The sequence below is a fragment of the Sminthopsis crassicaudata genome, chromosome 3 (genome assembly GCF_048593235.1).
Source record: "Sminthopsis crassicaudata isolate SCR6 chromosome 3, ASM4859323v1, whole genome shotgun sequence".
Classification (NCBI taxonomy): Eukaryota; Metazoa; Chordata; class Mammalia; order Dasyuromorphia; family Dasyuridae; genus Sminthopsis; species Sminthopsis crassicaudata.
This window is the reverse complement of record NC_133619.1, coordinates 154,634,667-154,658,128: the sequence shown is the minus strand read 5'-3', so window position 1 is coordinate 154,658,128 and position 23,462 is coordinate 154,634,667. Positions and strand designations below refer to the sequence as shown.

At 32.6% G+C, this 23,462-nt stretch overlaps 1 protein-coding gene across 7 annotated transcripts in view; it reads left to right on the top strand.

Annotated features, from left to right (window-relative positions):
• Nucleotides 1-23,462, top strand: part of NALCN (sodium leak channel, non-selective) — a 518,736-nt gene that overhangs the window by 332,614 nt on the left and 162,660 nt on the right. For all 7 annotated transcript variants that reach the window (XM_074299465.1, XM_074299466.1, XM_074299463.1 and 4 more), the window contains one exon: nucleotides 19,072-19,209. In XM_074299465.1, coding sequence (XP_074155566.1) covers nucleotides 19,072-19,209 — 138 coding nt within the window. The remainder of the gene's footprint in view (nucleotides 1-19,071; nucleotides 19,210-23,462) is intronic.

Here is a 23,462-nt window from a genome sequence, read left to right as displayed (position 1 = left end):
CTTATTAATGTTTCCTTAGCTATCAGTTCTTTGAGTACTGTATCACCATCCAAAATAAAAGAGAATAATGAATGAAAAGTTCTATTATATCCTTTCTCTTTTTTACATGTCTAGACTCCCTACAGTGACCTCTAGTAATCAAGTAGGAGCAAATGGTAAGCTAATATTATTATTGAAGATCTTGTTTGATTTTTGTCCAGAAAAAAATATTTTAAGGATATATTTATTTTCACGTCTTACACTGAGGCTTGCAGGTTCAGAATATTGTCCATATAGTGGAAAATAGGAGATGTTAAAAAAAAAGTAATTTGATTTGCAAAAATGAAGTAATTAAGCATTTTCTTATGTATTTTGTAGAATTAATTTTTGTAGCCATAGCAAGTATGCTAAATAATCATCATCAAACGTGTTGAAATTATGTTAAAGGACCATGTTATGCTCTATATGATCTATTTTGACAAATATCTAACTTTGATATCCATAGGGAGAAAAAGAACAGACAACTATATAAAAGAGATAGCATGTCATCATCACACAAATATATGCATACACATTTGAAAGAATTTTCCAATTTTCCTATTTAATGCATTCTTACGATCTGTGAATCAAAGAAAAGATACTAGGAAATATGTTTTTGAGATGACTTAGAAAAAGAACAATTCAGTATTTTTTTTTTTTTTAGTGACAGGTCAATCCTTCCATTTGTCTACAGAGAGAAATTAGTAGGCAGAGTATTGTATTGAAATCAATACAATTTCTTGAATGTAATTTTCCCATTGAAATATAAACTTCCTGCCAGAAAGATCTTTATGTATCAAAGCATCAGAAACTGCTTTACAACATTTCCCAGAAATCAGGAACAAAACAAGACATTCAAGGATACTTTTATAGTACAAGGTTTTTCTATTATCTACTCTTTTATGTTACAGTGAAGTTAAATATTTTGTGGCTCTTTGAGTAATGTCCATTTGTGAGTATTATTAAATATAGAGAAAGCAAGAAGTTGCTACTTTCACCTGGTTTATTTTTTTTTGGCAGTATCTGGAAATGAAATACATTTTCCACATTATGAAAATGTAGCATGAGTAACATCAGCAAAATAGTTAATTAAGAAATAGGGTATACATGCTCAAAGGAACTTGACAGTTTGTTCTATGAAGAAAATTAATTCAGAAGTCCCCTATTTGCATAAATTTCTAGGTATCATTTTCACAGCTGTTGGCTTTGTCAGCTAGAAGGTTGCATTTCAAAATTATTTTAACATAAATGGTTGGAAGTGTACCTTTCAACTAAAAATAGCTTGAACTGGAAAATATTTTGTAGGAAGAAAAAATACACAATCATTTAGTACCTCTTGATTTTCTCCCTCATGCCCTGCTTAAAACAAATAATTTTAATAGAAGAATTTTAGCTTTTAAATGTCTCCTTATATTATTTTACTATTGAAGTACATTAGTTAATTTTACATTTTAAGAAAAATTTAAAAATAAAAATTTTAAAAATTAAAAAATTGCTGTCTTTACTCTTAAAATATTGAATGCCGGGGGCATCTAGGTGGCGCAGTGGATAGAGCACCAGCCCTGAATTCAGGAGGACCCGAGTTCAAATCTGGTCTCAGACACTTAACACTTCCTAGCTGTGTGACCCTGGGCAAGTCACTTAACCCCAGCATGACTTGCCCTTAGTCATGCAGTAAATGTCTGAAGTGAAATCTGAATTCACCTCTTCCTGGTTCCAGGTTCACTGCTCTCAACAATGCCACTGAGCTGCCTAAAATTTTCCTCATACTATTCTATATGAAGATGATTAGAACTAAAAACACTTCTTAGAAATGAAGTAAATATGGTACATTTAAATAATTTGAATCATGAGAAAAGAACAATAAATATTTGAAACCAGAGATGGCATGGCATAATGCATATAAAACCTATTTTAGGGTCAAAAGACCTGGATTTAAATCCTACTAATGAAATATATTAGTTAGATGAAAATGGGCAATTGTATAACCTTTATGTCACCTAAGAAATTTTCTTAAATTATAAATTATATAAACAAATGATTTGAAAAAAGAATATTAGGATATCTTTATCTTTACATTACAGTTTTTTCAAGAAAGATTTGTTATGTCAGTTAATAATTTTATCCACTTGCCAAGTTTGCAAAGAGGGCCAATGCCATTCTTGTTTTAAAAACAATACTAAGCATTTCTTGGAATCAAGATGGTAGGATGAGCAGTAAATTGCCACATGTCTCCCCTATTCATCACCAAACAGCCATAAATTTACATCCCAAAACAAATCCTGGAACAGCAGAACCAGCAAAAAGATAAGATGAAACAATCTTTGAATCCAAGAAACTTAGAACATCAGCAGGACAGATCTGTCTCACTAAGGTAAAAAGGGAGTACAATCCAGGACAAGAAACATCCAGCAAGCCAACAGCAAGCTGCACCTCAGCAAACCAATGGAAGATCCTGAACTACAGTGGTTGAATAAGGCAAATGCCAATACCAGGATTCCCTCTCCCCACCAAAGCCCTAATGCCTCAGCATGCTTTGTATAATGGACAGACTTCAGTTTTGAGAACCAGCAGATGCTTCAGCATGACTCTGGGTAAACAAGCAACCTCTAGTGGCCAGACCTCCACCTGCTTTAGTATAACCATGGGCAAACAGACAGCTGCCAGAGTCAGATCTCCATGTGTTCAGTGTATCCCCAGGGAAACACAGAAACAATCCACTATATTCAACACATGCCAGAAACCATCAGTAGATTTCTGGGTCAGCAATTGATAGACTGTCATTTCTCTATGGCCTGCAACAATGTCAGCCACCACCACCACCACTCTCACTACACCATTTCAGTGAAACCATGGATATAAACAGTCAGAGCCTGCAGTCCCTGACACAAGAAGGCAAAGGCAGTGCTCCTACTCCAGGAGCAGAGCTCAAATTTAAAAGAAATGAAGAAGGCCAAAAAAGATGAGCAAACAAACAAACAAAAAAGAATTTGACTTTTGACAGCTATTGTGGTGACAAGAAAGACTAAGACCAAGTTTCTATCTAAGAAAAACAGGAAGTGGTTTCAAGACCAGAAAGAATTCAATAGAAGAGCTTCAAAAAGGAGCTTAAACATCATATAAGAGAGCTAGAAGAAAAACTGGAACAAGAAATGAGAGCAATGCAAGAGAATTGTGAGAAAAAAAGTCAACAACTTGCAAAAAAGAAAATAACTTCTTAAAAATTAGAAGCTGTCAAATGGAAAAGGAAATATAAAAATCCCCTGAAGAAAAAACTTTACTCTCATCGATAATGGTTCAAGGAAGGAATGATATGTGTATATATATATATATATATATATATATATATATATATATATATATCAATTGAATATAGAAATCCATCTTATCTGACAGGAAAGTAGGAAGGAAGAAGATTAAATAGAGAAAGGACTGACATAAGGTAGAACAGATTAAGGAAGTTACTAAATAGAAGCAAAACACTGAGCAGGAGGGAAAGGATGAAAAGAAAAAGATAACTAAGAGGAGAATTATAATATGGAGGGAAAACACAGGTAGTAATCATAACTGTGAATATGAATAGGAATATCAATATTGAATACAAATGCACCCAGAAATTAATTGAGTTATAGGAAGAAATAAAGAGCAAAACTATATTAATGAGGGACTTTAATTGTTCTTTCTCAGAACTTGATAAATCCAACCCAAAAATAAATTAGAAGCTGATTAAATAAAATATTAGAATATTTGGTATAAAAGACCATTGGAGAAAGCTAAATGTTAACAGAAAGAAAGATGCCTTTCTCTCACCAGTACATAGCATCTACACAAAAATTGACCATGTATTAGGGCATAAAAACCTTAAAATCACATATGGAGAAGTAGAAATACTAAATGTATTTTTATCATAGTACAATAAAAACACATTCTACAAAGGACAGTGGAAAGATAGATTATAAATTAGTTGGAAACTAAATAATTTGCTAATAAAGAATAACTAGGTGGGATTAATAAGATTGAAAGTTTAAAAAATAACTATTGAACAAATAAATAAATCTAGGAACTGATTTTATGAAAATAAAATAGATGTGCATAAATCAGTATATACAAAATAAATACAAAATAGATAGAAGAGATTGGTGGCTAGAATAAAAGACTGCATATAGAAAGCTTGAATGTTCCATTGTTATACTTTTGATTTTAGGAGAAGAGACCACAAGCAGCATTTTGGGTATTTTTAGTCAGCCATACACACGGCAAAGTTTTGGTAGGACATGGGCAAGAATCACCCAGGGAGGATATGCATAAATGAGTGGCAATATGTAATATTGGAAGGACTATCCAAACAGATGAGAATATATATCTGTTTGCATAGACTTTTTTGCAGTGGACTTTAAACTATTTTTGAAAAGTTGCTATTTGTTCCTTCTTTTCTTTTTCTATCACATTTTGCAAATCTAAATATGTTTGGCAACACAATTATCTTGGGGATAGAAAAGCAAACAAAATAATTTGGACTGACTTTGAAAGAAAAAATCCTTCCTGCCAACTTGAGAATGTAGTTGTATCATCAGTTAAAAATGCCAGTTGTGACATGCCCATCTTCTTCTGAATAGTAAACAACATTAAAAAATAAAAAGTACTTTAATAGAGTAATAGAAAACAGCACCATATCAGCTTGTCATTGCTTTCACTTAATAAGAGTGATGTTGATTATAAATTTTTGTAATTCTTTAAATATGCCGAAGTGAGCAGATCTAGAGAGAAACAAATTTTGATATCAAACCTCTTTCTAAATTACCGATATTCAGATTACTCCATGACCTCATCAATTTATAACTCCTTCTAGTAATACTAATTATAATTTGTTATATTTTGGACAGCAAACATTCCTCCTCCACTTTTTTTTCCTGTGAGAATGGACAGCTTAAATTATTTTAAATAGTTATAGACAGCTTCCAAGAAGCTCTATAATATTCTGTGGCTTGATGCAATAAAGATAATGTCTTCCATGAGAGAAAAATCTGGATTTTCTTTCTGGATTATTTTAGCATCCACAAGGGATCTCCCTTCAGCTTGGACTCTGAATTGTTTATATGGTGATAAATACCTTTGGCAAGTATACCTCTCCTCAACTTATGCATCTTTTAAAACTTTTTTTTATCAGAGATTTATTGAACAGTATTAATTCTGTTGCTATAGATTTCCAGGAATCTTAATTAAATTTGATATAGGTTTTACAGATATTGTCCTTAAGTTCTTTGGCAATTGAACCCTCTTATATAGGATTAACAGTGTGACTGCATAGAATATCAAATTTTATTATAGATAAATTCCAAGAAATATGTTAAAATACCTATTGTGGCATATAAACACATCTGATTTGCCCAGAACTATCGTCTCATGTCATTTTGTAATTACAAGTATATAGCACTGGATTTTTGCTATTCTGAAAAAGACCCTGCAATGAATTAAAATGACCACAAATCTTGTGTCTTTAAAAAAGAAAGATAATTTTAACAAAACGCCCTTCTTTTAGTTTTTCTGTACTATTTATGGAATGCAAGTATTCTCCGAAAATTTATTATAAAACAAATTTTACTCTATTCAGCCTTTTTCTATTTCGATTGTGAATTTCTACTTGAAATGTGAGCTCTCAAGTCAAAAATATTTTGACCCCATGGAGCAATAAAAATCAACATTAGGAATGTAATCAATAATATTGGATTATATTTAAGGAAAATTTATTTCATAACAAAGTATATTGATAGTATTTAAAATAAATAAAAAATATTTATGAAGTCTGTGCAGATCCTGAAATTATTACATGAGAAATTATGTGCCCTTGGGGCTAAAGAGCAATATTTTGTCTTGACTTTTAAATTCATCTTTTCATTTTATCTATATCCAGACTATAAAGTATTTTTAAAACACAAAGATTTTAGCCATTCCTTTTAAAAGCAATCATTTTGTTAATAGTGTTCAATTATTTATTATATACAAGCCTGAGGATTAGATATTCTCTGAACATGATTCTTCTTCCTCCATAACTTATTGAATGTGTTCTTATTAATGTTGATGCATTTTTAGTAGTTGAAGATTCAACCCACTCAGACCTTATCAGTAATTCTTCTTTTCTTTATCATCATGTAACTACTTCACAAATATATCCAACATATAGGAGGCTTTGTTCCTGGTCTGTTATCATTTCATAGGATTGCTATTAATGATTTATTGTTTGCATACAGATCAGTTCACTATAGTAAGTGTTCTTTAAATAAGGGATTCTATATTTTAATAATATTATCCTATCATCATTTTCCCTTCTGGATTCTATACACTATTCCCACCATTAAAGGTGTAGAATGCCTCGTTATGATAAAGAATTGACCCAGAATCCTTTTGGTCTATATCATTATGATGCAGGCTTAGATGGGTGTTACTAAGCTAGGACCTTTTTTTTTTTTTTCTTCTTTTAATAGTTGTGCCTGATGATCAGCTGCAGTAAGGATAGAAAAGGTCCTATCAGGGCAGCTAGTTGGTGTAGTAGATAGAATACCAGCCTTGAAATCAGGAGACTTGGTTCAAATCTGACTTCAGACACTTAATTCTTCCTAGCTATGTGACTTTAGACAAGTCAGTAAACCCCAGTAGCTCAGGGGGAAAAAAAAAAGAAAAAAATTAGCTCCTACAAGAAGATTGCTCACTAGGGGAGGAGTTGTTTTATGGCTAAAGTTAGAGTCCATGAACTTTTTAAATGTTTTGGTAACTTTAGCAATATAATTAGTCTGACTTTGGTTTTTTTGTATACTTTCTCTCTCTTTCTCTCTCTCCTTCTTGTTCTTCTAATTCCTCCTCCTCCTCCTTTTCCTTCCTTTCCTCCCTTTTTTTCTCCTTTATATATCCTTCATTCTTTCACAATCATCTGTGTATGTATGGGTATATATGTGAATATATCCATAAATAAATAAATGGTTGGTATCCTTTGTTCTCAAAGCAGATCAAAATGATATCACTATGTTGGAGGCAAGGTACAGTGTGTCTGATTATGGCTGATCAAACCAATACAAACTCAGAAGTCTCTTCCATTGGTCAAGCATAAATAATTCACATGAACACATGGAGTAGAATGTCTATATCTGTTCATCTCACCTTTCCTTCCAGGTACTATAATTCTGCTTTGTCCATAGAGTAAGCACTTTTTGATGTGGGCACACTATGCTGGGTGATCAATCCCTAACTTTTTCAGACAGATCTTGAGAATGCTCTTGTCTTACTTCTGACCTCCAAGTGAGTGTTTACCTTGTGTGAGTTCTACATAAAATAGTCTTTTAGGCAAACTTATATTTGGCAATTGTGTTCTTTGCAGTATAGTTTGTATGCTTGGCAGTTGAGCTTGAGAAAGAACCTTAGTGTCTGGTATCTTACCTTGCAGATAATCTTCAAAATCTTCCTATATCAATTCAAATAGAAGCATTTCAGTTTCTTGGCATGGTGCTGATATATTGTACAGATTTCACAGACATGCAACAATAAGCAACGGCTGTGTAGATTTTTACTTTGGTAGGGAGTCTTATCCTGTTTTCTCACTTTTATTCAGAGCCTCCCTAAACACTGAACTAGCTCCAGAAATGAATGCATCAACTTCATTGTCTCTGTGTACATCCCTGGGAAAGTATATTGCCTGGAAAAGTGAACTCGTTCATAGCATTCAAAAATTTTTATTTTACTGTAACTGATGCTTCCACATATGGATGGTGTGGTGCTGCTGGTAGAGAGCCTGAAGTTTTTTTTTTTAATTGTTAGGCCAAAATTAGTACAAGTGGCAGAGAACTGATTCATATTTTGTGGCATTTCAACCACATAGGTTGCAGTGATTATGAAGTCATTTGTAAACAAGAAATCATGCACCTTCTCTCCTTCCACTTTAATCTTGACTTGTAGTCCCTTCAGATTAAATAATTTGTCATCAGTGTGATAGCTGACTTTGATGCCACTTTCATCCTCATTGAAGGCATCTGAAAATGTTATTGAAGGCATCATGCTAAAAAGCATGGGCAAAAAATACACAGCCTTGTGTACAAAAATTACAAAACATTGTCTTTTATCCAGAACTTGTGTGAACATAAAGCTGTCATGAAACTGATGTACAATTATGATGAACTTCTCCAGACACAAATTTTGACACAGTTTTCCACAAACTTTCACAATTCACAATAACAAATATTTAAAAACAGGATTATCAAATAGGGTCCATAAGTCAAAATACTGCAAAAGGATTAAAGACTCCTTATCTATGGTAATTCACATGATATAAAGAGGTTATAATTTGTGTTGGTGGAATTTCAAACATTTCTAAGTATCAAAGCAAAATTTCTGCCTTTACCTGCTTAAACATGGGAGTCTAATAAATCTTGTTTTTAAAAAGTAAACTCTTTTGGGGCAATGGCTGCATCATGTTTGAATTTATATTCCAGCTCTTGGTGCAGTGTTTAACACATAGTTGGCACTTAATACAAGTTTGTTGATAGATCAGTTAAGGAGTTGCATTTCCCATTCTCCCAAGTAGTAATTTAAGTATTAATATTGGTGTTGTGCAGTTGAAGTACAGAAAAGGCGGAAATATTTTTGTGTTTATTATCTAAAATAAAGGGATAGTGTTGAGGGTGCTTTGTTAACTAATGTGCATCCAAAAATGAATGAGTAGCTCATTAATATACTAAGTACTTTGACACCAACCTATTCTTAAAAGGACAACAAGTGAACTAGTCAGTGCTCTCCATATAAATTAGAACTCTTAAAAGCTATTTTTCTATGCTTAATCATTTAAAAAATAGCTAGAATATTAAGAGTTAAGTGAGCAACAGAGAAAGGAATCATCCTACAAAATACTAATGATGTCATCTACACATATACATACATACATACATACACACACATATATTTTTTAATTGTAGAATTTAAGAAAGAGAGAAAGAGAGAGAGAGAGAGAGAGAGAGAGAGAGAGAGAGAGAGAGAGAGAGAGAAAGACAAGGAGCAGACGAAAGCATAGAGCTAGAGCATAATTATGATAATTGACACAGAAGGAGGTGTCACTTTTGCACTTCAGTGAATACCATCAAGCTAGGCCTTCTTTCTATTTTTGGACTGCCTAGTTGTAAGACACAGCAGGCACACACTGAATTAAAGGTGAGCTATTCTGTAAGTTGTCAAGTAGATTGTTTTCTTTCTTTTCTTCTTTGTTTCTCCTTTCTTTCTTTTAAGGAAAGGCCATTGTGGACAAAGATTCTCCAACTCTGCAAAAGACAAAGTAAATATCTGTCAATAGTTGTGATATTTACGATGTTTTTGAGCCCTGAGTGCTGACAGGAATTTGATCCTGCATGTTCATTGATTGATTGATTGATTGATTTTAAATCAAGAGTCAATATGATGGTATTATTGATACAGGATTGAATCTAGAGTCAGGAAGACTAGTTTCAAATCCCACCTTACTGATTAATTGTGTCATCCTGAGCATATCAATTCACTTCTCTCAGCCTCAGTTTCCTCATCTGTAATCATCCTTAATGATAATCCTTAATGATAATAATATTTCATCCTTGCCTTGTGGTAAAGACTGAATAGTTTAATACATATAAGTCACTACATGTATATTAATAATTAATATTCTCCAAATTAGGTATAATAGCCAAATACTTTTTTTTCTTTTCTTTGTGTTTTCTTTGCAGTATTGGAGGCATGCTTAGTTAGAGGAATAAAAAAGATCAGTAATAGAATGAAGAATTCAGTGTAAATTCATTGAGTGGGAAGATTATTTTACTTCTACATCCCTAGGGGCCCTGCACATTGTAGGAATTTTATAAATCTTTTTTGCAACTTTATTCATTCAAGTCTTAATCATTGTTTAAGTCCAAGTCATTTACTTTTCAAAGCCTTAATTGACTATTCAAGGCCTCCTTTATTCCTTCACCCTCCAAAAATCTTAAACATTTATTGTCTGTAACATAGAATTATAACATACACAAAATAGACTCATACACATGTGCTATACAAAGTATGTAGGTACTTTACAAATATGAGTATGTATATACAATCACTCTGGGTAATCCTTGGAAAATATTTCCTTTAGATCATCACAAAAACTTGCCACTTTAAAGCATAAAAACACTAAGGATAAAGAAAGATTAAATGTCTCTTTGAAATGTTAATGATTTTCACTTACCTGTAATCTTCTATCTGTCCAGTTCTAAATCTGGGCCTATGAAGCAGCTACCTGAGAATTTATAGATATCTAAGTTAAAATGTATGCTTGGTTCTGTACTTCTTCCTCCAAGAAACTCAGGGAAAATATGCCTACCAAAATCATTGTTTATTAATATGAAAATGATGGATTACTTGAGGTAAAAATCATTGTTCCTCTCTGCCCATACTTAATAAAACTTGATTAACATTTTGCCAAATTTTAAAAGAGCCAAAATCTTACTAAATATCTTTGTTAATTTTTTCAACTTTTCTTCTTTAAAGATATTTAGCTTCTTAGTTTAAAAAACTGAATAAATGCTATTATGATTTCTTTAGTCTTTCAGTTCTTATATAAGTTCTGGAATATGTCTTATATGTAGGTGGAATATTAATTGTTTACTTTCCAAAGAAGAAAATACATGATTTCCTACTCCAAAAATGAATGCTACATTATTTTAAAATTATCAATAAATTTAGTTTCATTAGCAGAGCCTCTTTCTCCTATGACTTTAGAATTTTCCTGAAAAGATTAGTTGAGGCAGGTAGCAAATTTTACTTTTATGTATTGCAGCTAACATTATAAGTGGAATCTGGAACTGAATATATTTCCAAGGATTATTTTAATGAAATTAGAAACCCCATGAATCCTATAACTCAGTGAGTATTAAGCAGGAGATAGGGGTATTAAAGATGGAGTGAAGAAGACCAGTGTTTAGCTCTTAACTTTGGCACTTCCTAATTATCTAATCATGGTCCAGTCACTTAATTTCTCCCTCATCTATAATAATACCTCTAGAAACAACCTCAAATAAAATGGCATATTTAAAATACTTTGCAGATTTTAAAATACTATATAAATGCTAGTTATCACCAAGTCATTGATATTTAAGAACTTGACAAAATATGATTTGTATCAATTTTAAGAATATAACATAATGGTGAATTATTTATCAATTTTTCAAAAAGAGAATTCCTGAGTAGTACTTTTGATTTATTTGTTTTATTCATGGAATTTTAGTGTTGAATGGAATGTTAAACATAATCTAATGCGATTCTTTCATGTTACCATTTATTTGCTATTTAAACAGAGATATCTTGACTAAGGTCACATAGTGACTGAGTGGTATTACATCCAAATCTGTGACTTCCATTCACAAACTCATTCCACTACCCAAAAGTAATATTAGCAAACACATGCATCCCTATGGTGATAGAAAGCTTTAATATTGAATAAATTTTAGATCTTTTTCTTAATGTGAATTTCAGGTAACTGAGTTATACAAAACTTAGATTGTCTTCATGGATCCTAATGAAGCTCTGAAAACAGTCAAATTATGTTCTTGCCCAAATCACTTATCTCACAAAAACAGGTTATTTTGCCCCAAGTTTCCTGTTCATAAGCATTCCCTGAATGCATAATAGCCATTAAATTCACGAAGGCACCACAGGATGAGAAAACAAATTGTAGCATTTGGTGCCAAAGTCTACTGAAGTGTAACACTTGAGTATCTTGTATCACAAATACCCAGAATAAATTAGTCCTCTCTTAATTGTCAACTTGTATTCTACTTCTTGAGAAACAAAAAACCATGTCAATTGAATTACTTTTTTTGCCTTATTGTCTAGCATTATTGGCTGCCTCATCTTATATTTTTGAATTGTTTGATGAATAGTTATTAATTATATTATTTATGTCTTTAGTAAAGAAGATTCCACAACACATTTTCGAATGAATAACTAACTGCTTTGGAATCTGTATTCTGTAGTTATAACTTTCATAAAATTCTAACCTGAAATGAGGAGGAAAAATTATTCGAATAATAAATTCCAAAATAAACATAAGTTTCTCCCTTTTTAAAGGTTAGGTTCTCCTTTACACTCTAGTAATACAGGATAGAGAGTCAGAAATTATTGGTGTAGGTTTGAGTTCTGCCACTAATTGACTTGTGCAATCTAAAGCAACTTATTTAACTTCTCAGAGACCTAGCTTCCTCATCTATAAGAAACAAGGAAAGAAGGAAGGGAGAAAAAACAAATGGAAGAAGGAAGGAAAGTGAGAAAGGAAGGAGAACAAAGAAGGAAACTTTATTAAAGACTTAACTTTGTGACAAGCATGTTGCTAAGTAGTATACTATCTGTTTGATACTCCCAACATCCCTAGGAGGTAGGTACAATTATTATTTCCACACAGTTATTAACTGTCCACACCAGATTCAAACTGATGCTAACCTCATTATTTTATCCACTGTGCCACCTGCCTGCCTGCCTAGCAGTTATAAAATGAAAAAGTAGGAGTAGTGATATAAAGGGTCTAAGATTATGGTTGTAGACATATTATTTTAGGTAGATTTTCTTCTTTTTTAATGTAGAACTACAAATTTGAGATTTGAAAAAAAGATTTGAAAAAAACTTAGTAATTGTGTAATCCTAAACATACTATGAAGGAATTCCTATCAAACATAATAGTTAACCATACAGTATGAAGGACCTCTACTAGCTAAGTGCTGGCAACAGAAGGACCAACAATTTTGAGGACTCTCAGGCCAGAGATGGTGAAGAGATCTGGTAACTAACTGATCAGAGAAGACTACTGGAGACCCATGTGCTAGTACTGGATACAGAGCCAGATGTGGTTTGGCAAATCCATTGCCCATATCCACTTCTGAGTCACAGTTCAAGGTCAGAGAGTAGTATTTTTTTGCTAACAGAGAGATGGATCCTTGAGAAACAATATGACTTCTGGTTCACAATTATTTAGGGACCCTGATTACAGTCCCAAAGCATCAAGGTCATCTTCATCCAGAGAGAGAACTGTGGAGACTGAATGTGGATCATAATATAGTATTTTCACCTTTGTTGTTGTTTTACTTGCTTATTTTTTCCTCATTTTTCCCCTTTTGATCTGATTTTTTGTTCAAAATAATAAATGTGGAAACATTTTAGAAGAATTGCAGTTTAACCTATATATATTACTTGCCATCTAGGGAAGGGGGAGAAGAGAGGGATGAAGAAAAATATGGAACACTGATTTTTGCAAGGGTGAATGTTGAAAATTATCTTTGCATATATTTTTAAAAACAAAAAGCTATTAAAATAAAAAGAATTGTGCAAGCATAAGCAAATAGCTGCATAACAGAACAAGAAACAAAATTTAAAAAAAAGAAAAGAAAGACAAAAATGTTAAATAGTTCATTGAAAAAAAAAGGAAACAATTGGCCTGAAAAATAAATCCAAGAAAAATAATGAAAGAATTATAGGACTACTTGAAAGCCATGATCAAAGAAAGAACATAGACTTCAATTAAAGAAACCATCAAGGAAAACTGCTCTCAAACCCTAAAACTAAAGGGTAAAATAGAAAATTCAAGAATCCCATGATCACAATCCAAAGGAAATCCCAAAATGAAAATTCCCAGAAGTATTATAAGCAAATTCCAGAGTACCCAGGTCAAATATAAAATACTTCAAGCATCCAGAAAGAACCCATGCAAATACCATGGAGCCACAGTTAGGATCATCCAAGATTCAACAGCTACCATTTTAAAGGAGCAGAAGGCTTAGAATATGATATTTCAAAAGGAAAAAAGAGTTAGATTTAGAACCAAAGATAACCTATTCAGATGTAATCCTTTAAAGGGGAAAAAATAGTTAACTAATGAAATAGAGAATTTTTCAACATTCTTGATGAAGAGACCAGACTAAAGAAGATAAACATGAAAGAAAAATCATAAAGGAAAGCATAAGTGACTCAGAAAGGTTATACTGCTTATAGGATGATGATGCATATAATAAATAAGAATATATCCTTATTAGGACCATTACAAAGATTCTAAATAGAAGGCATGGAAGTGAATTGATTATCTTGGAATAATATTAAAAATGCATAGGTAAGAAAGAGGGATACTTTCAGAGGAGGGGGAAAGGATCAGATTGAGTACAATTATCTCATATAAAAGTTATATGAAAATAAGAGTTTTTATGGTGGACAGGAGAATGGTATAATTAAATCTCTCAGTAATAAAGAGACATTTGTTGATGTCTGTTAACAATAATAATGATATGATTAACAAAGGTAAACATATAGATCTCCTTAACTTAAAATGGTTTTTATGCTATTCATTTTCAAATAAAAACTGAAAGAATGCATAGAGAGGTGATAGGAATTCACTTAAAAAACCAAAACCTAAGAGAAGTAAATTATTTAGCTGTGAAGACCTTAGGAAAGACAATCATAGAGCAAGAACTGTTTGTCAACAAGGCAATACAAATAAGAAAAGTTAAGTTTAACAAAGTTGGAAGTTAAAGAAAATCTTCAGAGTATATTGGCAGATGAGGTAAATTAATGAAAGGAATAGGAAGTTGGGGCAAGGTGGAATGGAGAGGAAGCATAGTGTGGCTATGAAACTGGGGAAAATTTTGAGATAGGGTTGCTATCTAAGGGTTATTAAGATAAAATAATTTACTCTAAAGATCATAATAAAGTACCTAAAGGAGAGACATGAAAGATAATAATTAACTTTAAAAGTCTTAATAAATTGACCAAAGGGAAGGTATAATCATCCATGAATTAAAAAAAAATGGTACAAAGTTAAGATCAGTATTGAGAGCAGTACCAATTTTGCAATAACTTGAAGCATAAATATGACCATTGTGCAAAATGTCACAAAAGACTTAGTGCAGTTTAAACCTGGAGGGTAATAAGCATTTGTCTGTAGCGAGCTGTCGTCTCCAGAAGCTGCTGGATCGCTCTCTGGGAAGAGATCTGCTGTGTCTACTCAAATCTCTCCAACAGATTCTTCTTCCTGTAACGAACCGTTGTCTCCAGGCAGTTGCTGTTAACTCTTGTCCTTAGAAGTTACTTCCCTTCCTGCAGAGAGCCCAGTCAAGCCTGATGCAATTCAGAGTCTTCTTTTTATCTCTGGGAGTCCTCTCTTTTATTCTCCCAGAGAATGGGCGTGGGATAATGCAAGGGCTTCTGGGAAGAACCACCTCAGCCAATGAGCCTGCTCCTTCCATCAAGACAACCCGAGTTCTCACTTAGTAATCCTAACATTTGTCAAGTGTCAAGTTTCCAGGCACACTGCTTTATAAACACTCTTTTCAGTCCTCACAAAAGACTTTTAAAGACTAAGACTTTGAAGACATCCTATATTTTTAATATAATCATATATTATTTACTATGAAAGTTCTAAGTTGAATTCAAGGGATGGCTAGTGAACTTGTAGAAAAGGAAACAATTACAATGTGTCAGTGTGTTTTTATAAAAAAAAAAAAAAAAAAAGCAGGTGATAGTGATTTAGAGAATTTTTCATGTGATTGTTGATAACTTCCCTTATCTTTCATATCACTTGACCATTTATCATCTGGGAAAATGGTTGTTATTTTTGTGAATTTGACCGAATTCCCTATGGAAAATCTTTATTGAGAAACGTGCTATATATTTTTATTTTATTTTTTCCTTCAGATCCTTGTTTTCTTTTTGGCTACATTAGATCAGTTTGTTGAATGTGTTTTTTTTTTTAATTTCATGTAATTAAAACAATCAATTTTATTTCCTTTATCTTCTATTTTTTGTTTGGTCATATATTCTTCTTTTTTTCAATACTCCCAAAAATTACCTGTGATAGCACCCTTTCAGTCTAGATCATTTATCCATTTTGATCTTATTATAGTAGACAATAGTGAATCTATGACTAGTTTTTGCCAAATTGCTTTCCTGTTTTCCCAGCAATTTTTGCTGAGATGGCTAATCCCTACCCTAAAAGCTTGGATTTGGGGGGGTTATCAAACTTTAGATTACTATGGTCATTTATTACTCTATTCTGTGTACTTTCACTATTCTATTCCTCAGCCAGTACCAGACTGTTTCAATGATTCCTGATTTTTAAAATTCAATTTGAAATTTGTTACTGCTAATAGATTTCAGAAGCATGGCCCTCCTTCACATTAAAAAACCAAAAAACCAAAAAAAAAAAAAAAAAAACAACTTGATCTTCTTCACTCTTTTCCCTTCCAGATGAATTTTTGTTATTATTTTTTCTAACTCTAGAAACTAATTATTATACTGAGAGTGAACCTCCTTATTTTTTAGCCTTATCAGGGACTTGGATTTAGGCCATTTTTTTAAACACAAGATATGTTTGTTATTAAGATGTTTGGCATGGCTGTATCATTTAATAATTTTCTAATTTTTTAAAAGCTAAGTATTTAATATGATGTCTAGAATAATTTGGCAGATGTGTACTATAAAAGCAAAAGTGGGTTATTAGTGTTGTCATATTAGCATTTAGACATGCAACTCTAATATGCTGTAAATAACATGTTGTGGTTCAGAGAAAAAAAAACATGAAAATCTATTAGGAATTTTAAATGGATGGCTTTATCTGAAGAAAACAAAGAGCTAAGACAGCTCACCACCCTCCCATTTTTTTTTGCATTATTTAATTATTTACCTACAAGAAGCTGGAAGAACTGTTTTAAGACCATAGATCTGATCATGTTTCTTTCATCCCATTCATCTCCAGAATACAGTGCTGATTTATGTACATGACATATTCTCTACCATGCTATAGAAACTTCTACATCCTGGAAGTTCACCCCATCCTGAGACTACTTCTCATTTTTGAAGCATTCTCCATATTTCAGGACTTACGTGATTGTCTGGTTCTTCCTAAAACTTCTAATTTAAGGAGAAAATCTATGCAAACAATATTATTTTCCCTCTCTAGGCTGCACTGTTAAATCTACATGCAACAACATTAATACCTTCTTCCACTACACACACACACACACACGCAAATATACAACCTTTTTATTTCCCTCTTATGTGCTGTCTTCCCCCTTAAGCATGTAAACACCAATAATTGGAACTCTTTAATGAAAAAAAAAAACCTTTAAATAGAATGCAACTTCCTTAAGTCCAGAGACTGTCATTCTGCTTTTCTTGTACTTAGCACAGTACAAGGTCTTTTTTGCACATCGCAAGTGCTTACTAAATGCTTGTTGACTGATGTCCTTGATCAAATAGGCTATTTAATACCTCCTAACTTGGTTTTCAAGGAACCAACCACAGGTTTTGTTGAAGTCAGCTCTCAGCAGTTGCATTGGCTGTTAATTTTTCAGCATATGATCATTTATGCCTTGAAAGTTGGCTATAAATCAGTGCTCAATTTATCATTAATTTTTTTTAGATTTAGGAAGATTAAAGCAAATTGTTAATAATGCATATTAAATTTTAAAATAAATTATATAAACATGGATTTTAGACAGCTGATTGTTAAACATTTACCAACACACCTCCAAGGGAACTCCCAGCCTTCTTTTCTAGACAATCCTTCATTGCTCTATTTCAAAACTCTATCCAAAAAAGAGAAATTGCTATTCCCAAAATACAATCCATGGCCTCTCACTACCATTCCTTTGTTCACATTGTTTCTGCTAAAGTACTCCCTGTTATAACATTATCTAAATAATTCTATTAATCCTTCAAATATTTCCATGAAGCCTTCCCTCTTTCTTTCCCACCAGAACATTCTTGCATTTCTTTGAATTAACACAGCTCTTTGTTTGATGTACACTAAAAAGGTAGCACATATATGTATCAGTGAAAAAAATTAACACCAGTTTGCAGTTATTAAAAATAATTCTTTCCTTTTCTGGGCTAGAAAATGAACAAGATTAGAAGCTGTCTAGTTCCCAGGTGTTTATGTACTAGTTGAAGAGTTTGTATTTACTTTGAAAAAATACTTGAAAGTATGGAGTTCTTAATTAATTCAAGTGTATGGAAACTGAGGATATGTTAAATCACTATTTCTGAACATGTGTATTTGAGAGTAGATCCCTGGGAAAATTGAGGGTGCTTTTCAGACCGTTAGGTACAGATTTCTAAAGTATCTCCTTGGGAAAAAGCTCCATTTAAATAACAAATAGTGGATGAGAATTTAAGCAGCCATAATCATCTTGTCCAAGGGTACTATTTGATTCATTGCATTTTTATCCCCAATGCTTAAGACTGTGTTTGAAATATTATGTTCCTTAATCAATTCTCTCTAATAGATTAATTAATATAAAAGCAGTTCCTCTCTCCTGTGTCTAATCAGCATGATTGAGCTACATTAGGTTTCCAACTGATCTCCATGGGGCAGTGGTCTACTTTCAAGAGCCTTATAGTCACCATACAAATAAAGAAAGAATGGGAACAAGGGGAACAACTTGATTTGGCACTTTGTGAGCAATTGAAAGCAACTGAAAGCATGTACTTTCATATTTTACCTTGATTATTACTACATATAATATCAGATTTCTTTATATGTTCATTCAATTTACTAAGCTTTTTTTTGGTTTTTGTTTTTCCTTTTTTCTTCATTATTTTCCTTCATAACTTATCTGACCAACTAGACTCTAATTTCTATGAGGCAGGGACTACATATATAGATAGATAGACAGATAGATAGATAGATAGATAGATAGATAGATAGATAGATAGATGTAGATATAGATATAGATATATAGATACAGATATATCTATCACTTCAGGAATGCCTTGAGTAAATATTTATTGAATAATTGTATCAATGATTTTCTAATTCTCACCTTCCCATACCATATGTTTAATTTTTAAATTATTATTCTTACAAGTTTATTCCTTGGTTCTTCTTAACCATAAATATGCCTAGATGATAGTCATTCATTCTGACTTTTCTTACTCTCACAGCCTACATTTTGAAATTATATCTGCATAAACCAATTTTCAGCATCAATTCAGGCCTAATGCTTGTATCTTAATACATTTCTTTTTTTTTTCTCTTAGGCATTTATGTCAATGTTCCAGATTCTTACACAGGAAGGATGGGTAGACGTCATGGACCAGACTCTCAATGCTGTAGGCCACATGTGGGCACCTGTGGTTGCCATCTACTTCATTCTTTATCATCTATTCGCTACTCTGGTAAGTTAGACATGAAACACTGAAATTTTTTATCACCATTGTTTTTAATTTTAGTTTGGATTTTATAATGAGCATCATATTTAATCGATTATAAAATTCTTCATGAGAAGCAAAAGATTAAATATTTGATCTCCCACATGTCATGGACTAGCTTTCAAATTTCTAAAGGAAGTAGTTGCCCTTTACCAGGTATGGGTCCTTGCTAGAAGAACTAGATCCCTTTGCTCATCTGGCACTTTTAACCATTGTAAGCATTCACAGATCAGATAATCTAACAGTGAAACCAAGGCTTGTTGTTTATCATGTAGAGACACTCTGCTCAGTTTCATTACATTCTCTTCACAGCTGTAATTAAACCGAGACAGAAGACTAAGACCTCAGGGTGCTATTTGTTAATTAGAAATCAGCACAATGTTTTCATGCTGTGTTCTCCTGAAAGAAGCACATGGGAGAAAAATGCATGATGGTAGGTGAAGGAATAGCTTGACAAAATGAAATACTAAAATCCATGAGAAATACAATCCTGTCAGAAAAGCAGAAATCACTCCCCGATGCATTTCCATGGTAGGGGTAAATAAAGTTATAAATTATTAGCTAATGAACACTGTAAAAGATATTGTATAGCCCTGTGTAACAGTATAATTGCCTGTGTCAGTGAATGGGACCGCCATATCTTCAAGAAGCAGCCCTGAATACTAGAAACTTATGACTGATCTAGTACCATGCTTTTATTTCCATACTTGAGGCAAATGAAAAGTACAAATTCTGGACCTGACCTGCTTTCAAGATATGGGAGGTGATGTTTTGAAATGAAAAACACGTCTACATTTAGCGTTAACAAGAGTCTGGATTTGAATCCTGCCTCTCCCACTTACCATTTATGTGACCAATGGACAAATTACATACCCTCCTTTTCCCTTCAGTTTCCCTATCTATAAAAAGGAAATAATTTTTGCAGTAACTACTATATATAAAGCACTATGATGACATTAGTTATTATGTCTTAAACCCTTCCTAATTCACTGATCATTTTAGAAAAATGTCAGTTGAGTAGCAATTGTTTGCAAACTATATAGCTGAATAGCAGATAAAAGAATGTGGGGAAATCCATGTAGAAAGCATTGTGGTATATGAGAGGAACATTGCAAATAGTGAAGTATTTTTTTTAATTTCAAAATCTTGACTTTCTTTTCCATAATATCTATGGCAATAATCCATGGCTAACAACTGTAGTGGCTTGCTAGAGTCAGCTCATACTAGAGAGGAAGAAGCAATTTCATGTGGGCACACCTGGAAACAGAAAGCATTGTGAGGACTTGCTTTATTATATCATTGATTTTCAAGATATAAGAAAGTGATGGGAAAAATGAATTCTGTTTATATGTTAAAAGAATTAGACCAAGAGGCAATCTCTTTCCAGATCCCTTGGAATAGCCAATCTTGGGCATGTTTTTGAGCTCCAGTATTTTATGGATCTGTTCTTTTAATCAAAGTTACTATACTTGTCATTTTAATAGATACACCACTACTTGTATGCTTTATCAAAGAATAATATTTATGACCTGTTAATAGGAGATAGTTATTATTATTTTGCTCATATTATTTTCATTTCTTATCTAAGATACTTGAGATTGACTTTTTCAATGTGTAACTTCTTGCATATTAGCTGCTTAATCCATATGTCTTCATTTTTGTCTTATTTTACTTTTTAAATTAGTGCTCCTCTTCCTTCTCCTTTGTTTATTATCATTGTCATAAAATGTTATGCAGTATAAGATGATTTGTTGTTATTAGGTTTAATAATTACATGTATTTCTACAAGATTATGCTATACCATTATTTTTGCAACCTTACTGTTTAAATAAAACATCATAAGCTGGAAATCACAAGAGGCTAGTGGAGAGTATTAGGGAAGGTATGGCAAACAGAACTATAGAACAGAATTGATTGGCAAAACTGTAACACAGTCAAAATAGTTTAAGCCATATGTTGGTGTCATAATATCAGTGTTTAAGTTTCTTCTCTGCCACTGACATGTAAACATTAGAAGTAAGGTAATTTTCCTCTTGGCTTTGTTGGACTAGGGTAAAAGTTCTTAAAAAATATTTTGATTACTGTTTTTGCCTAAAATTTCTTTCCTTTTTAGTCCTTTGTAATTAATCTTAAGTATTTAAAAAAAAATTTTTCTGAGAAGTGTTTTGCCAGCTTGCCCAAAGGATTCATGATGCAAACAAAACAAAACCAAAAAATTAAGAACCCCTGAAATACAGAATTGATGAGAATTAGGTAAGGAGTAAGTAGCTAAATGAAATTAGGTTTAATTGAAGTCTAGTGACAGGTTTGGATTACAGGGAGTCAAATAGAGCTCCCCTGCAACCCCTTTGGATTTGGCACAAGGATACAAAGTTAAATTAAGTCTAGTCCCCTGTAAAAGAATTTACAGACCCAAAAACCTAGATTAATAAAAGAGTTTTATTGTGGGGTTTGGACATAAGGTGAGAAGGTAGAAAGACACCAGGGCCAGGGCTGGCACCGGTGGGCAGGAACTCTTCACATGGCCGGCGTAAGGATGCCATGTTTGGGACTCCTGCAAAGAGTGGGCTACAGTTTCCCCCTTTTAATATAAAGGGGCTCATGGGTGGAGTCCCATATTGGCTCCTGGCTGGGTTTCAGCCAGGGTTAGAATTTGAATAGAATTCAATGGGTTTTTAGATAAGGAGGAAGCTATTTGTGGGGGTTGGGAAACCTGAGCAGATCATTAGAATGGGTGCTGGGACAGCCCAAGTTAGCTCAGATCTGATAGGGGCTGGGAGAGTCAGGATATCTCCCATTGGAATTCATGGGGGTTGGGAATTAGAAAGGAATCTTAACCCACACAGAATCAATTGGAAAAAAGTAACATAATTAATAGCTTTACTAAAGAAACAAAATTTAAAATAAATCCACAAAATTCAAAAGATTTTATGTACTTAACAAAATTTGGGAAAAAGAGAAAGTATAAAAAATTTCATTTAGCATAATAGCATAAAGTATTAATGATTTCAGAATCAATCTACCAAGTCACACAGGATCACAGATTTACAGTTGGAATGGAATTTAGAGCTCATTAAGTTCTATGCTTTTGTTTGACTAAGTTAAGAAAACTGTTTTTATGATTTGCCTATTGACAAACAACCAGTAAGTGTGTGAGATGAGATGAACATAGATTTTTCTTACTGAAGATATAGTTCTCAGTTCTTTTCATCATGCTTCCTCACTGTAAATACAACAGGGAAATATCTTTACAGACATAAAAGAAAAATTAGTAATTTAAGATATAGTCAGTATTGATGATAAGGTCATAATCAAACCCATGATCCTACCAAAATTTCTAGGTTGACTTGTTTGTTTTTATTATCATATACTAAGAGGACATTTTCAAGAATTTGACTAAATAGTACATTTTTTAATGAGGAAAAGAAAGGGTTTATATGGTGCTCATTACATGTCATTATACTAGGTGCCTTACAAATAGTATGTTATTTAATTCTCATAATAATACTAGGAGATAGATACAGTTATTCCATTTCAAAGATGAAGAAACTGAGGGACAAAGAAGTTAACTGACTGGCCCATCATCACACAAATCAGTTCAAAGGCCTAATTTGAACTGGTCTTCCTGGGTCAATGTTCTGTTTAGTGTTCTACCAGCTTCCTCTAATAAATAATAATACAATCATTTAGAGAAATAAAAGATGAAAAATAATGTAAAATATTTTGTGGATGGGAGAAGAAATCTGTAATTCCAGTTAGCATAGGAACTTCCCTGTGAGGAAAATCCCTCTGTTAGTAAAGATACATACCTACTTTACATCCTATATTCATCAATTGTTAGATATTAAATGTTAGAGTGTTCATAATGAAAGATGGTGAAGATACTATTGGAAAACATAATAATAATAGGAATAATAAATGAGAGAGAGAAAGTTTTGAAGACTATAAACATAAATAGATGATTCAAAAAAAGAATACACTGGGAAATGAATGTAAACTGTTATTTTTACCTTCTGAATCCAATTCTTCCTGTGCAACAAAAAATTCGGTTCTACACACATATATTGTATCTAGAATATACTGTAATATATTTAACATATATAAGACTGCTTGCCATCTGGGGGAGGGGGTTGGGGGAGGAAGGGAAAAAATCTGAATAGAAGTAAATGCAAGGGATAATGTTGTAAAAAATTACCCATGCATATGTACTGTCAAAAAAA